The following is a 15,407-nucleotide window of genomic DNA, read 5'->3' on the forward strand; positions in this document are numbered from 1 at the left end:
TGTAATTACTTTTTTCTTGTGGAACACTCAAGGCAGGGTAAAATATTTCAATCATTAACATTTAGTGGTCTGCCAAAATGATGCAACTTATCTGTCTTCTAAGGTGGAAATACAACCTCTGAAGGAATACATTCCATAGCCTGGAGCAAGGGAAGAAAAGTCTGTCTTCCAAATGCTCAATATATGAGCCTCTGAAAGCAGAGATACCACAGTATTCAGAATGGCAGAGATGGTCTAGATACCTGATAACCAAGTACTAAAACACTACACGATTAAAAATTAAATTTCGGAAGTCTTCCGGTTTGTCTGCCTCTGGTGAAAGACGGTCCCTCTTTAAGGACCGCCAGCCCCGCCGCCTGTAGAGCCGCTTCAATTCCGAGAGTAAACTAGGAAGTATCAAATAGCTTTTTACTGAAAGTATTATATAAAAATAGAAATATTTGAATTTTGTGAAGATGAAAAATTATATGGGGGTTGGAGGGGTTCAGGTTTTATAAAAAGGGGATTTTGATGGGATTATATTCTGTGGAAGTCAGGGGGAAGGGGGGGTTAGGTTGGGGGGCTTGGGGGGGAAAATGGGGTGAAAATGTAATTGTAAAACTTTTGCAATTAAAAAAAAATTAAATTCCAATGCTTAACAACTAAAGCTTCACTTAAATACTTTGCAACTTTGCAATTCTCAACATCTTAAAATTTTGAGAATCCTATTACAGGTTCCAGATTTTTCCTCATATTATAACTTCAATTTGTTATGTTTTGCATTCTTTAATTTGTAATATGTTATCTGATTAGATATCTCACTGAAATATCTAATCCAATGGGTACTTTTACTTCTGAAAAACTGAACTTCAAAAGGAGAATGGTTTTCCCATTTCTCCTTATCGCACAGTGTATTTGTGTGTAGGTTTATAACAGCCGTCTTTCCCGTTGAACATACACCCACATAGAGTTACTCATATATTGCTTAATTTTAAGCAATGTATTTTAACCCACATAGAGTTACTCATATATTGCTTAATTTTAAGCAATTTATTAATATAAAACAAATAATTTGTTGTTCCAAATAATTTCCAGTGACTTAATCTGATATTATTAATATTCTTTTTATAATATTATTGAAAACTATATGTAGATCTAAAACTAATACAAACTATAATGAGGAAAGGTAAAAAGAAAAGGTAAAGATAAAGGTGAAAAGAAAAGAAAAGAAAACTTTCTCCTTTGTCCTAGCAAGTATAAACAATTTTAACAATGTGTTACTGTATCTTTACAGCAACAAACAATCCCTTCATCCCATATCTCGCTTCATTCTCTACAAGCAAATTTTTAAAACCTCATCCTCCATCCTAATCAGCAAAAGTCCCTTAAGGGTTACCAGAAATAACAACGTATCTTCTGTAAACTTGGTCTAATAAACCCACTTGAATTCCTTCCTTTTATAGTTGTGTCTTGTTGACGACACCGAAACCTGACAGTTTTCTATTTTTAAAACAAGCCTAATACATCAACATTCAATACAACCTATAAAAATCCAGTAGAAGTTACCACACATCATTTTATTCTATTAGAGTTCACATTTTAATTTGCTTCTAATAAATACAGTCGTGGTAACTCCCACGATATGAAACATTAAGTTGATTAGCACTGAATAAATTTTGCTTCAGATATTTGATTCCAAGGTGATCTGAGTGAATTAACTTTATGAATCAAATTGGAAAATCAAAACAAATAATTGTATTGAATGCCTTTGAATCAAATGATTTGGATGCTTCTGAGCATGTACAGAAAGATCTTTTCCAAATTAATTTACATACCCCAAATCAAACCAATTTTTCAACTTGATTCAAATTGTCAAGTTGGATAGATTCTCTGCAATGCACTTGATTTCCATATCCCACCATTAAATAAAGAATTGGTTTTAATGATCTGTTACTTATCATCTGCCTAATCCCTTTTCTATCAAAATTCAGTACTTACTGATTCCTACAGCTGTAATGAGTTTAATAGCGAGGTCAGGGATTTCACATTGTATAAAAAATGGTTCCAATATGTACTGTCCAAATGCCAGAGAGATTACTGCTGTGGCAGCAGGGCTGGAAGAAAAAAGAAGAGATTATTTTTCTAAGGAATGCCAAAACCACTATCTTGTGCCTATATTAAATATAAATATGTATCAAAAAATGTGGATATCAAATTTCCAGAATGCATTTATATCCCTAATGGATCCTAAATAATAACTTGATAGCTCAACCATTACCACAAGTAAAACAGAAAAATTAAACCTTGTACAGTACTCCTTTTAATTTTTTTTTTAAATGAAGTATCAAAACAGCAAGTCAAGTTAAAACAATTAAAAGTTAACTCACACTGATTTTATCTGTTGTCATTAAGAATTATTACTACTAGTAGTAGTTATTAGATAAAGTTAATGTTTTTAATTTTGCAATCTCTGAATCTTACTACTGATTAGCAGGTATTCTGGTTGGATCTTTAGAAAATTAATCTGAGACCTTCTATTAAATTTTAGCTAATTTTAGCAGTATATAAACTGTTATAAACAGTTTAACTGTTAAATTGTTATAACTGTTTTTGGTATATAAACAGTACTAATTGATTTACAACAGTAGTTAGAAATATATTTTATGTATGTTGTTCTTTCGGCGGAGGACAAAATCATCCTATGATAGTCATTGGTTTGAACAAGCATTTTTCTTCACACTAACGGTAATAATTTAAAAATGATTTTCCATTATTTATTTTAAGTCTCAGATTTGGATCAGTGCTAATTCATTCAGTACTCCCAGAAATTTCCGGGAGAGTCAAGAAATCAAAACATTCATGGTGACTTAGCATTTTAAACGACTGTGGTCATGTTAAAAATCCAATTCTTTGTTGTTTGCTGAATGACATTGGGTATATGTAGCAATAAGATAAATAGAAAAGAGATATCTAGAGTGAGGCCTGAAAGAGAAAGTAAGAAAGCATTTTAGTTTCACAGAAATGAAATCCTTTCAGAATGTGAACCTGTCACTAAGTAAATGAATCAAGGGACTGAACTTTCTACACATAAACTGATTAGCAATTTAGCATTTGTATGCTGCATTTTTAAAAAACATAACACAGTAAACAATAAGTATTTTACTATTAAAAAGTCTTTATAGGTAATTTTTTCAATAAGTTCAGGAAGGATCCAGACAAACAACTCTTCTTCAGGTAACATGTCAAGTCATCTTCTGCTCATGCCTCAAAAATATAACAGAATACCTTTTCCCACAAATAAAACCATCTGCAATGTCAGATGAAACTTTATTACTTCAACAATGGTAGTAAATTAGTGTCTCCACCACACCTAAAGCATCAGGAATGACAGATTGCATGCCAATACACACACAAAAAAACCCCATGCTATAAGTAATTTTCAGAGAACAAGAAGTCATTTTAAAATATCTGCAGCTCAAAATGATCTGTTCATTTCTGCCAATATAACCCTTCCCAATAATAAGACCAATGCTGATACTTGATTTATCCACCTACAAGATTCCATCAACTGGTATATGGTAGTCCTCAACTATCATAATTAGGGCTGGAATTTCTGTTGTTAAGCAAGGCAGTTGTTGAGTGAGTCATGCCTGATTTTTTGCCATGGTTGTTAAGCAAACCATTCTCATTGCCAAGGGAATCACATGATCAGTAAGTGAATTCAGCTTCCCTCATTTACTTTGCTTGTCAGAAACTAATTAGGAAGGTTGCAAATGCAAACGGTGATCACCTCACACAAGAATGCTGAAATTGCCAGGCACCCGAATTTTAATCATGTGACCATGGGGATGCTGCGACAATCATAAGTGTAATAGCCAATTATAAGTCTCTTTTGTCAGTACTGTTGCAATTTTGAATGCTTGCCAAATGACTGGTTCTAGGTTAGGGACTACCTGTGTTCAATCTCCAGAAGTCTATAGCTTTCCAATTTATTTTTATCAGAAAAATCAGAACATTAATGTTAACTACATAAAAATAAAAACCTCTGTAGAGGCCTTATGCTAAATATATAAATAACTACAAATTACCTATGTATCTTAACTTGGACCATACCCAAACGTACAGTGCTTGAAATTAATCACATCAATCGAAACTAAAATGTCTAAGACATTTTAATCTTTCATATTTCTAATTGTGTTGCCAATGTTATTTTGTTAGTCTAAGTAAGCCTTCTGAAGGTAAAGGTAACGTTCTGGATTGCTACCATTGAATATTGGCTAAACTTGAATTTAACTCTTTTGGCCTTGGAAGCCAGCATGTTACTTATTTAATACAGCAGTGGGCTTTTACTTTAACTCTGCTTTATCTCCAATAGTTCTTTTTGGAATATAATATACATGAAAGTCCATATTGCATGCACTGTTTCAGAATGGCAGACTGAATCTTTACACACATCCTATTATTGTATATTTTATCATTGCAGATCTTTTATTGCCCCACTCACAATGTCATCAATATATAATCCTTTTTCTTTCAGCATGCTTCAGGAAAAGCTACATCATCTATATCTATATCTATATCTACATCTCACCAATTTTATATATATTATGTGGCTTATAAGACCACAGAGCACAAATATATTGTCTCTTGATACAAAGCAGCTTTTCTAATTTCTTTTAAGTATACTATGTTTGTGAGTTTAAGATGGGAGTTTATTATATATGTGAATATTTATCACGTGTGTGTGTACAATCTGGTAACCTAATCATAATAAACTAAATTCTCTATATCTTATATCTGTTTATAAAAGTACATCAGATACTCTTATAAAATCTGAGAAAGCAAGCATGCGAAGGAAAACTTAAGAAAGAAAAACCAATAGATTGTGTCAACTGTTATCATATTTATAATTGTTCTTTTATTTTCAAAGCACATAAGGAGTAAAATGACAACAAACCAAAAGTTATGTTTACTTACCGTATGATAAGTAGTTCTACCCAAACTCTTACAAAGGCAGGAAGTGGACCGAAAGCTTCAAGGATATATGTATAATGCCCACCAGATTTCTTAATACTTGTGCCTAATTCTGCATAACAGAGAGCACCTGTAAAAACAGAGTTAATTTTAAACTATTGTTTTGGCAAGGTTTATCAAAAATGTTCATAATCAGAGGACAGATGTTCATTTGTTATCAATAAGCAGATTTATATTTCAATGGTGTCTAAAATACTCACGTAATAAAATTACAATTATTTACATTTCTTTTTCCTCCAGAAACCTATCAATCATTAACACAAGGTCAGTTCAGGTGAGCATATAGGGAAATGTTTTTTAAAAAAATTAAACTAATCTGCCAATGAGAAAAACCATAGTGTTACAAATGAAAGTCTGAAAAATAAGGATTAATATAGGATCTTATCATGGATCATGTTGGGAGCCAATGTAGGGGTATGATTGTAGCAGATTATACCATAGTGATAAAAATGCAAGTCATTATGAAGTTGAGCTACTGTTTTTCTTTTCTACAATAGAAGAAAAGACGTGAGATATACTACATGAGGTTTCAATTGGACTTCCTCTCTATTGTATTGTATTTCAGAGTTGGGAAGCCTTAAGATAGAATCCTCTTATCTTTCAAAGAACCCAGAATGGCTTGCTGTAGGCACCCTGATTTTTAAAATTATTATGGTTGGTTTCACAGTAACCCAAATAATTAGACTGGATTGCACATCATTGTCCACCTATCAATCATTCCTTTTTTCCTTTTTTTCAATACATGTTATATTAATCATTGCAAATAGCAAATTATTGTTATGAGTTCACAACAATGTGGAGTCATAGCTGCTAGTTCTTTAGCTGTGCTGGCCTTCATAGGCATCAGGTTCTTCCCAAAAACCTAGGATGTCATAATGTATCTTCATAGTATATGTGCCAATCCAAGCCATACATTATGTATCTTTTGAACTGACAAATGTCAATTTTGTCAATGCAATGATTTTTTAAGTGTCATAGAAGATTTTCCGCTATGGGACCAATTCATCATTATAATTATGCCATATCATAAAATTTAGAAATTATGCATACCTTTTGATACCACCATACAATATTGTGAGTTTTCCAGTAGAATTGTAGTCAAACATTTACATGCTCATTTGATATATTAAACACCTATCCCTAGACAGTATAAAATTAGCCCTGACTATTGATCTTCAATGTAAAAACTCCATTGTTACCCAAGGCAAAAAGTTACATTGTTCATACAACCAGTTATGCATGTTCTAAACTATTAAACTCTGCACATTTCAAACTCTACTTTAAAATTCTTAACAATTTAATTGTCCTTCACTTCTTCTCAACAGAGGGTACAAAATATTTCCATAGAAGGAACAATGTAAAAACATTTTTCTGATAAATATTGTCTGGGAGGGTATCCCAGACATTGTATAGGGTATCAATAACCAACAACCATTCTAAAATTATTGTGGAATTTCACTGGCTATTCATATGGACATATTTTAAAGTTGTAGCCTTCTCCCTCTTGTATTTTTCTGTTCAAACATCAGTCTATTATAGCCAATTTTGGGACAGTAATTTCCTTTCTCAGAAGTTTTATTGTGGAAATAGAGGAGAGGATCCTGCATGTGCGCCATCTTGAACTCCTCCACAAAGGTAAGAAGTAAATGAATAAAATCTAAACTCCATGTTTCTTTACATTTAATCAAATCAGTACATCTCTTGGCCTGTTCTCTAAATCATTCTCAATAGAAATAACAAGACAAACCTAGAGAAATTTATCAATAATTCAAAATAAACATTAGCCCAATTCCTAAGAAAATGTTCAATTCTCTAAAATAAGCATCTGCAGAACTATCTTCATTTTTTTTTCAGTAGGCCTTATTGGATTAATAGATTAATTTTGTTTAATTTAATAATTAAAGTCTTAAAACCCCATAAAAAACAAAAATGGAAAATGGAATAGTTTGGAGACAGTGTTAATCATACTGAATAGTAGCAAGAAGGATTTACTGCTGAACTCATTCTCACTGAATTTATCAGAAAATATTTGTGCATTGCAAATTTCAAAGAATAAAAATTATTTATGTTCCTTTAATCATTCCACAATAAAAATAAGCAGTATAAATGAAACAATATCATCGTAAGAAGTTCAGAATATGGATGTATCTTATGGATAATCCTTGGATTGTCCATGTTAATCCTTGGATTGTCCATGTTAGTTAACCAATATGAATATTGCAAAAATTGTGGACTATACTGTTTATCTTGTTCCTACCTGAACCAGTCTCACTACCTGGGCATTATAGAATAAGACATCTGGAATTTATAAGAACTCCAAGGGAATCAACGTTAGCTTCTTCATTCTAGCTGTTTTCCATATCTTCAGCTCCTAGAATGTTTGATAACCATATCTAAGAATTCTGAAAATCTGAAATCCAGATATCCAGGAAGAACTAGATTGAAGGAAGCAACCATAAATTATTCTTGATGTGTCTGTTCTACATCCTACTTTTAACCCAGTTTGTATATGTAAAGCAACTTGTTTATCCAGCGTGTATTAAACCTCACCTCTGCTCTTTAACATGTAGAATATATTGACAGAGAGCAACCTTCATTCCACTTCTTGGCTGGATATTTGATACTCAATCTAGTTTATCCACTGTTCCTAATGCTAGAAAAAAGTAGTATGGACTATAATAATTACTCTACTCATATGGCTTATCCCCTTCTTAGCTGATTAAGGCAATCAATGAATTAATTGTTTGGACAGTTTAAGAAGGACAGATAATTCTAATATCAATGATACATTGTGCTCCCAATATAATTATTAATATTTAGAGAAATCGAAAATCTTTAAGCAATGCCATTTTGTACATTGCAAAATTGTCAGGCAGATTATTAATGCTGCTCCTCAAAATTGCACTCATATATAGAACTGCTGAGAAGAAATTTACATTGCTCAATAATGAAAATGCATACCACAAAAGTTTAAATTTAAAAACTCTAGAACTTTAAGTTGCAGTAGGGGCCAACATTACAAGAATGCTTGCACACATTACAAGACTGCTTCTGAGCATGCACTGGGGATTTTACTTTTGCCAAATAATCTTCCCTATCAGTTAGGATTAGAAGTAAGAAACTCCAGTTCAGTATCTACAATTCCAGAAAAACTTTAGTCTCATTTAATTAAAAAAAAAGTAATTTAAGTCTATATTGCTATATGTTGGAGACCAGCAAATAATTCAGCTAAAATTTATTCCATTAATAATTATCTTTATATAACATTGAGTTAGGTATTTTTTATTTGCTGCACATTTTCAAAACTGAGAAACTCCTCTCCAGCTGGAACATTATGCAAGCCTGCTGCAACTTGTTTTTAGAGTGTGTACAGAAATAACACAAATTTTATGATTTAGGAAACTCCTTTCTTATCTATTTTTGGAAGCCCCATCTATTTTAAAAGCAAAAACTTAAATCCATCCAGTACAAAAGGCACATTAACCAAACATTTGATCTTCAGACTTTGTGTGTATCTGTGTGGATAGATAGATGGATGGATGGAGAGATAGATAGATAGCATCATCAGTACAGCTAGCCACCCCAAGGATCAATTAAAAACTTTCAAAACTTACCAAAGAGTGAAAGAATTCCACAGACAGTCCAGACAATCAAGGACATTCCCACTGTGCCAGTGTTCTGGAGAATTCCTTTTGGAGAGATAAAGATTCCAGCTCCAATTATAGTGCCAGTTATAATGGATATTCCTCTCAGCAAAGTTATTTTCTTCTTCAGCACCACTTTGTCTCCTGGTTCTACCTTGATGTCATATGTTGAAGGCAACTTAGATTGTCCCTGGGGGTAGCTCCCATTGGAATATGACGAGACCGGAGACTTCCTAAACATGCTTTAGAGCAGCTCACACAATTTACAAAGATTAAAACAAAAACCTTCTCTGTTCTTTTTTTCTTCTCTTTGTCTTTTCCTAGCTAAAAGCTATTGCACATGCTCCCTTACTGTCTCTAGCTTTTAAACCTGCTTGTGCCAACAGGTATAAAGCTCCTCGGGTGTCTTTTAACTTTTCAGTGATATCAAACTGCTACTGAAAAACACCTGCTTCTTCTCTCAGCTACCTCGGTGTTGTTCTGTCATTGGAAGCCAGCTCCACTTCAGTATGGTATTGTGTTTAAGCTTCCTTGTCATACCAAGTTAGCTTTGCTGAATGATGATGCAAATTCCACAGGTTTGCATCAGCCATACGAGCTAGTTCAAGCATTACTCAGCACTTTTTTGGTCTTTTTTTTCAGAGTAGCAGGATGTTGCACAACTAACTCAAACTCTTGCAGAAAATACGAACACACGCTCCCCAGGGCTAACCAAATCTTAGTTAAAAGATTGTATTACTGGCATATTTCCAAATATTTAAACGCACTCCTAATGTGAAAAAACATCTGTTTCGAAGAACAAAGTCCTGAAGCTAACAAGTGGGAAAAGCAAATCAAATATAAGGTGTGTCATCTTATTATTAGTGTAACTAGCTTTTCCTACATTATAAAAAAGATTCTAAGTTTTTATTTGTTTTATATAGACCATGAATTTTTTCCTTAAAGATTTTATACATTTATGGGGAGTGGAGGGAATCCATGCCCACCTCTTTTCTTCTTTGAGTTGCCTATCAACTCAGACAATCCAGATGGTTTGATTCTTGCTGTTTACTTGATTACTCCTTGATGAAAACATTCGTTCAACCAAAGCAATAAGTTTATTGGAAGCTAAAGCCCTGATTTCCAAAGAAATATATTACAGAACTCAACAAAAGTCATTGTCATTGTCAGGTATGCTTCCTTCAGTATCCAGGAAAGAAAACCCCAAACTCAAGCATTTTGAAGAATTTGGTACTTTTACTGAATATGAAAAGATTAACATCCCAGTGAAAAGCTGGAAGTGACCAAAACGCGCGAAATGCATCTACTAAGCTTCTTCCCCCCCTCGTGTTTATATTTTCTCAGCCAATCTAAAGGTCTTCCAAAGGTCAGGTGGCAACACGTCTGGCAGCGTCATCCATCAGGAATGTCGAGACAGTTGGTCGCTCATCCCCTTCTGAAATCCAGTTTCGATTCCCACGAAGTCCCCTCCTACAAAGACAAACCCCCTCCTGCTCTCTTCCCCCCCTTTGCTCCATACCTAATCCCTCCCCGTTTCTTATGGCAGCTAAAGCAGGAAAGCTGATGCTGACAGTCATGTTGTTGCCATCTTTTTTTAAAGAAATTAAATTTGCTTTTGTTTCCTGCCTTGTATGTTTTTCATGCACCTCATAAATCCCAAGTACATTAAAAGGTGGCAAGATCATGCTGGATGATCCTGACTCTGATATCTGTGACAGTAGTAGATCTTATAAAAGAAGTGCTACAAGTTTTTCTACATGATCGGAAACTCTGTATAATTTATTTGAGTGTCTGATTTGTAGTGATTGGCCAATTCAGTTTTTCAGAGGTACAGTGCTACCCTGAAAATTGTTTCAACACATCAAAAAGTAACAAACTGAGAAAGACTGTTACACAGTTCAATATGACGCAATGATATGAATGCTTTAAATTAGCACTGAAATTTTCATTGACATTATTAGGTAAGTTCTTTTACAGCCTCCTCCAAGTTTACAGTGAGTCCTACTGACTCAAGTTTTCTTTTCCACTCCACAAATTGCCAATTACCTATCTCTAGCCTAGCATAAACAAAGCAGGCAAAAATTATGTAAATGAATTCTTCAACAGATATTGTATTGAAAACAATCATTCCCATAAAATATTCATCTAGAGCATAAAAGAATATGATGGAGTTCTCTGAGGGACAAAGGAATTTCTTTTGCACAGTAATCCTAAATCAGTCACAGTCAAAATCAGAGATTTTGCAGATATGCTGTGCTTTGGGCTGGTGCTGCCCATGCTAATCCTGTTTAGGAGCATTCACTGCCTCTTCCTGATAAGTACTTAACTTGCCTGTCAGATTAACCTGGAACATTATGTATTAATAATTAAAGAAAAGGCAAATATTCTTCCTACTGAATGTTGACAAAAGTTCTTTCTCAGTACTTCTCCTTTTATGAAAGGAGACTTGATATGATTATTATAAGACTTTATTAATTAAACAAATTGTTTAATTAGTCTTAGTAATCAGCTATAAGGAAATGTATTTTTACTTTGTTAGAGTATACCACTGGGGGAGGGGGGGAAACTGGATGGATATAATGAGCATTTTATATATTCTGGACTGTGATAGATAGAGTTAGTGGATAAGTGCTTTTGTATTAAGGGTTAAATTCACTTTTCTTTAATCTAGCAACCTGATGTGCCTGGGTTTGGTGCTTATTCTGGGATTAAGTGATTATTGTTATTGGCAAAATACTACTTATATAACTGAAGTCAGATTTCATCACTGTCTTCCATAACTGTTCCTACCAGAAGTCGTTCTAGGCTTTCTTTGTAGGAATCTTAAGTTAGCTAATTTATGTCATAATCACTGTCTGAAAAACTATCATGACTATGTCCATGCTGTCCTACGTATATGCTTCCATGAAAAATAAAATGACTGCCACTATAAAATTTGGCTAGATTCCATTCATTAGGGTAAGGTCAAATAAGGATTGACATAATAGCAAAAGTGACCAACCCTGAACAAATCCAATTTATGGAGTGGCTTCGTTTAAGAAAATTTGTAAGAGATTTTTTTTCCCCAAAAAGAGGTATAAATGAAAGCCAAAAACCTGTATTTCATACATGAGAAAAAGCAATGGAAAGTAAAAACTTTATCTAGACTCATTGATGTGGGAAGAATGATATGCAAGTTGTTATACCAGTTATGATGTAACCTTGCAGAAAAACTACAAGTATTAAACTATGATAGAAAAAGTTATTTTTCCAAATAATCCTCACTGTCCATAGACCCAGTAGATTTCTTCAAAGGGTTCAGAATTATATTCACTTTTTGCCTTTTTTCTTTCTCAGTTATTTTTTTTCTTTAAGTGTGAAATTATTTTTTACATAAAAATGTAAAGTGAAAGCAGCTCAGGAAAACCACAATTTAAATAAAGTCAATGAAAATTCAAATAGTTGTCTAAAAAACAAAAAGGCAAAATAGAGTTTAATGCACCTACTTAAAAATTAAACATAAAAAACCCTTGACAATAAATGATACAAATGCGATAATATCACTGATAAAAAACCTTCCAGTAAGGCTTAATTCCCAATAAATGCCAAATATTAAACATTGATACAGATTCATATGTTTAAAAATGAATATATTTTCCTTATATTTTAGCTTAAAAATACTTTTACTAAAATATGCAGGGTAATATTAATCTTTCAATATGAATATATGAGAATATTCATCATTGCCCAAAACTGGAGATAGAACTTCTGATAGTGAAAATAGGTGGGGTTTCTTGCAAAATAATGTGTCCTGAAATATATTATCCAGAGGTGGTATTCAGCAGGTTCTGACCAGTTCTGGAAAACCGGAAATTTTAAGTAGTTCGTATACTTAAATACCAACTCTGGTATTTAAATAGTTAAATAGTTCGGATACTGGTAAATACCGCCTCTGACTGCCCCCGTCCCCATCTATTCTCTGCCTCCCAAGTCATAGATGATTGAGAGGAAATGGGGATTTTGCAGTAACCTTCCCCTGGAGTGGGGTGGGAATGGAGATTTTACAGTATCCTTCCCCTGCCATACCCACCAAGCCATGCCATGCCCACCAAGCACACACCCACAGAACCGGTAGTAAAGAAATTTGAATCCCACCACTGATATTATCAGACTTTTAACTGACACATAATATGTGGCTGTACAATTTTAACATACTTGGATCAATAGATTTAATATTGACCTTAAAAAAAAAGCCAACTATCTGAGAAACTATCTCCTTAAAAGCTTATAAGGTGTTTCCTAGATTGACAAGCAGGCAGAATTGTGTAAATCAGACACAGTAAATGAGTAGGCTTGGTCCAATGAGACAAATTCTATAAATGTGGTAATTTAAAAGCTCATAATTAATTGGCATGCCAGTACAAGAATATAATCATTCTTAGTGATTTATAAGAATTGCTTCAGCTTTTATATTATGCAAAGAAGCTCAAATTAAAACAAATTAAAATTCAGAGCAGCTGAACTGTGGGTTTTAAGGAGAATATTTTTTTTATTTTCAGGAGAGAATTAAAATTTAAGGAAAGTTGTTTTATAATACTTTTCATGACAGAAAGTTGTTTTATAATACTTTTCATGACAGTATTGTTTAAATAGTAGCCAAGTTTTTCCAGCATAAGCCAGAAATGTTAGCCAGAAGAGTGGCTAAACCAGGGGTCCTCAAGCTTGGCAGCTTTAAGACTTATGGACTTCAACTCCCAGAATTCCAGAATTCTGGAAGTTGAAATCCACAAGTCTTAAAACTGCCAAGTTTGAAGACTTCTGGGCTAAACAATTCATGGCAAACAAATAAGGCCGTGCTGGTCTCCAAAACTTTAAATTTTGCTTTTGTTTCAAACAATTGGAGGGGATTTTAAAAAATCATCTTGTCATTTTGAGAATCCCCTATTTTACTCTGACAATAAACTCATGAGGCAAATTTCATTGAGGAATAGTAACTGAGTATTTGGTCAATCAGTGAATTAGCATTATACCTAAGTTGGGCTTTGAACTTATTCTGTATTTTACACATTTGTTTCTAACAGAAAATCTGTTTCTATTCTATGTACCCTTTTCACCTAAAGATTCTTCTTCATTGTATTTATGAAAGCTATGCATAAATATGATTTGGAACTAATCAATATTTTTCTAATGGCATATTATTTATGCAAGATGAATCAGGGTTTGGAAGAAAACTTTCAGGTAACAAATATACTAATTTAAATCTGCATTTCAAACACAGAATCCAAATTGAAACTTAGATATAAGGCATTTTATTCAATATGATTTCTTTCGCATGATGTACACATGAGAAAATTGTTTTAATTTTTATTTTAAGTTTACATTTGTTGTTATTTGCGAAGTCATGTCCGACCCATCGCGACCCCATGGACAACGTTCCTCCAGGTCTTCCTGTCCTCTACTATCCTCTGGAGTCCATTTAAGCTCATGCCTACTGCTTCAGTTACTTCATCCAGCCACCTTGTTCTCTGTCGTCCCTTTCTTCTTTTGCCCTCAATCTTTCCCAGCATTAGGCTCTTCTCCAGTGAGACCGTCCGTCTCATTAGGTGGCCAAAGTATTTGACTTTCATCTTCAGGATCTGGCCTTCTAAAGAGCAGTCAGGGTTGATCTCTAGGACTGACCAGTTTGATCGCCTTGCAGTCTGAGGGAATCGCAGGAGTCTTCTCTAGCACCATAGTTGAAAAGGCCTCAATTCTTTATGTAAAAAAAGTTTTATATAAAGGAGTACAAAAAGAGAAAGACAAGAAAATGAATAACTATAAAAAACCAACTATAAACAACCAACTATAAAAACCAACAAGGAACTTAACAAAAGTACAAAAGAAACCAATCAAATTTATTAAAGATAATTATTTTTAAAAAAATAAAAAAAAATATGTTTTCCTGTTTAGGATGGCACTGTGAATACACCTCTTTCACACACACTCACACTCTCTTCTGATTAAAGTGCTTTCAAACTTCTATCGTATTGGACTATATCCAAACATTCAGGAATTGCTTTAATTTTAGCTGCAAGAAGACATTGGAAGATTCTTCTACTAATTTCTTAAAAGAGATCCTGACTTGAGTACAAATATTAAAGTAATCCAACAAGATCTGGCCAAGCTTAAATGTAATTTAAAACTGATTTGTTTAAAAATGGCTCATTTTGAAAATCAACTAAATGGCTCTGGGTCAGTTATTCAAGCTAGTAGCAGTATTTTAAATAAGCACATTACTGTTGTGGCTCCGTCCTCCGAGCCTATCTTATCGGAGGAAGAAGGCTCCGAACATGAAGGAGAGGAGACGGCCAGGCCTCCCTCTCCAGGACCCTCCTCTCTGGCAATGCCTCAGGTGTCTCCCGAAGGAGAAGAGATTGGCCAGGAGCCAGGTGTTTCCGAGCCGTCGGATAGTGACGAAGAAACATTGTGGTTGGACCCATGCCAGCGTCGGAGAGACAAGCGTGAGCAACAGAAAAGGAGGCGTGCCAGAGATTAAGCTGAGTCACTGGACCACACCCCACAGGCTATAAAAGGGAGTGTGGTGGCCATTCGGATTCTGTGACGGACAAAGCTAATCTCTGGTGAGGCACTTGCACCTTCGGACACAACATCTATTTGCCGTGGATTTAATTACAAACTGGACTATTCAAACTGTGTGTATTTTTGTCTGTGTTATCGGAGTAAAAGCTCTTGGCAGGCAGCCACGGAGTTGCTGCCAAGTTCCTTATCACT

The 15,407-nt window shown here is 34.1% G+C and overlaps 1 protein-coding gene and 1 long non-coding RNA gene across 2 annotated transcripts in view; both read right to left on the reverse strand.

The window, feature by feature from the left end:
• The window catches only part of SLC7A11 (solute carrier family 7 member 11), a 67,654-nt gene extending 58,714 nt beyond the window's left edge, over positions 1-8,940 (reverse strand). The window contains exons 1-3 of the mRNA XM_070949119.1: positions 8,628-8,940; positions 4,957-5,083; positions 1,978-2,093 (exon numbers count right to left, since the gene is read on the reverse strand). Of these exons, the coding sequence (XP_070805220.1) occupies positions 1,978-2,093; positions 4,957-5,083; positions 8,628-8,898 (514 nt within the window). The 5' untranslated portion in view covers positions 8,899-8,940. The remainder of the gene's footprint in view (positions 1-1,977; positions 2,094-4,956; positions 5,084-8,627) is intronic.
• Positions 8,941-13,947: 5,007 nt separating this feature from the next.
• The window catches only part of LOC139320676 (uncharacterized), a 120,307-nt gene continuing 118,847 nt past the window's right edge, over positions 13,948-15,407 (reverse strand). The window contains exon 3 of the long non-coding RNA XR_011600716.1: positions 13,948-14,388. This is a non-coding gene — a long non-coding RNA (uncharacterized lncRNA). The remainder of the gene's footprint in view (positions 14,389-15,407) is intronic.

This window comes from Pituophis catenifer, unplaced genomic scaffold, assembly GCF_029215685.1.
Source record: "Pituophis catenifer annectens isolate HBS135680 unplaced genomic scaffold, rPitCat1.0.hap2 SCAF_8, whole genome shotgun sequence".
Classification (NCBI taxonomy): Eukaryota; Metazoa; Chordata; class Lepidosauria; order Squamata; family Colubridae; genus Pituophis; species Pituophis catenifer.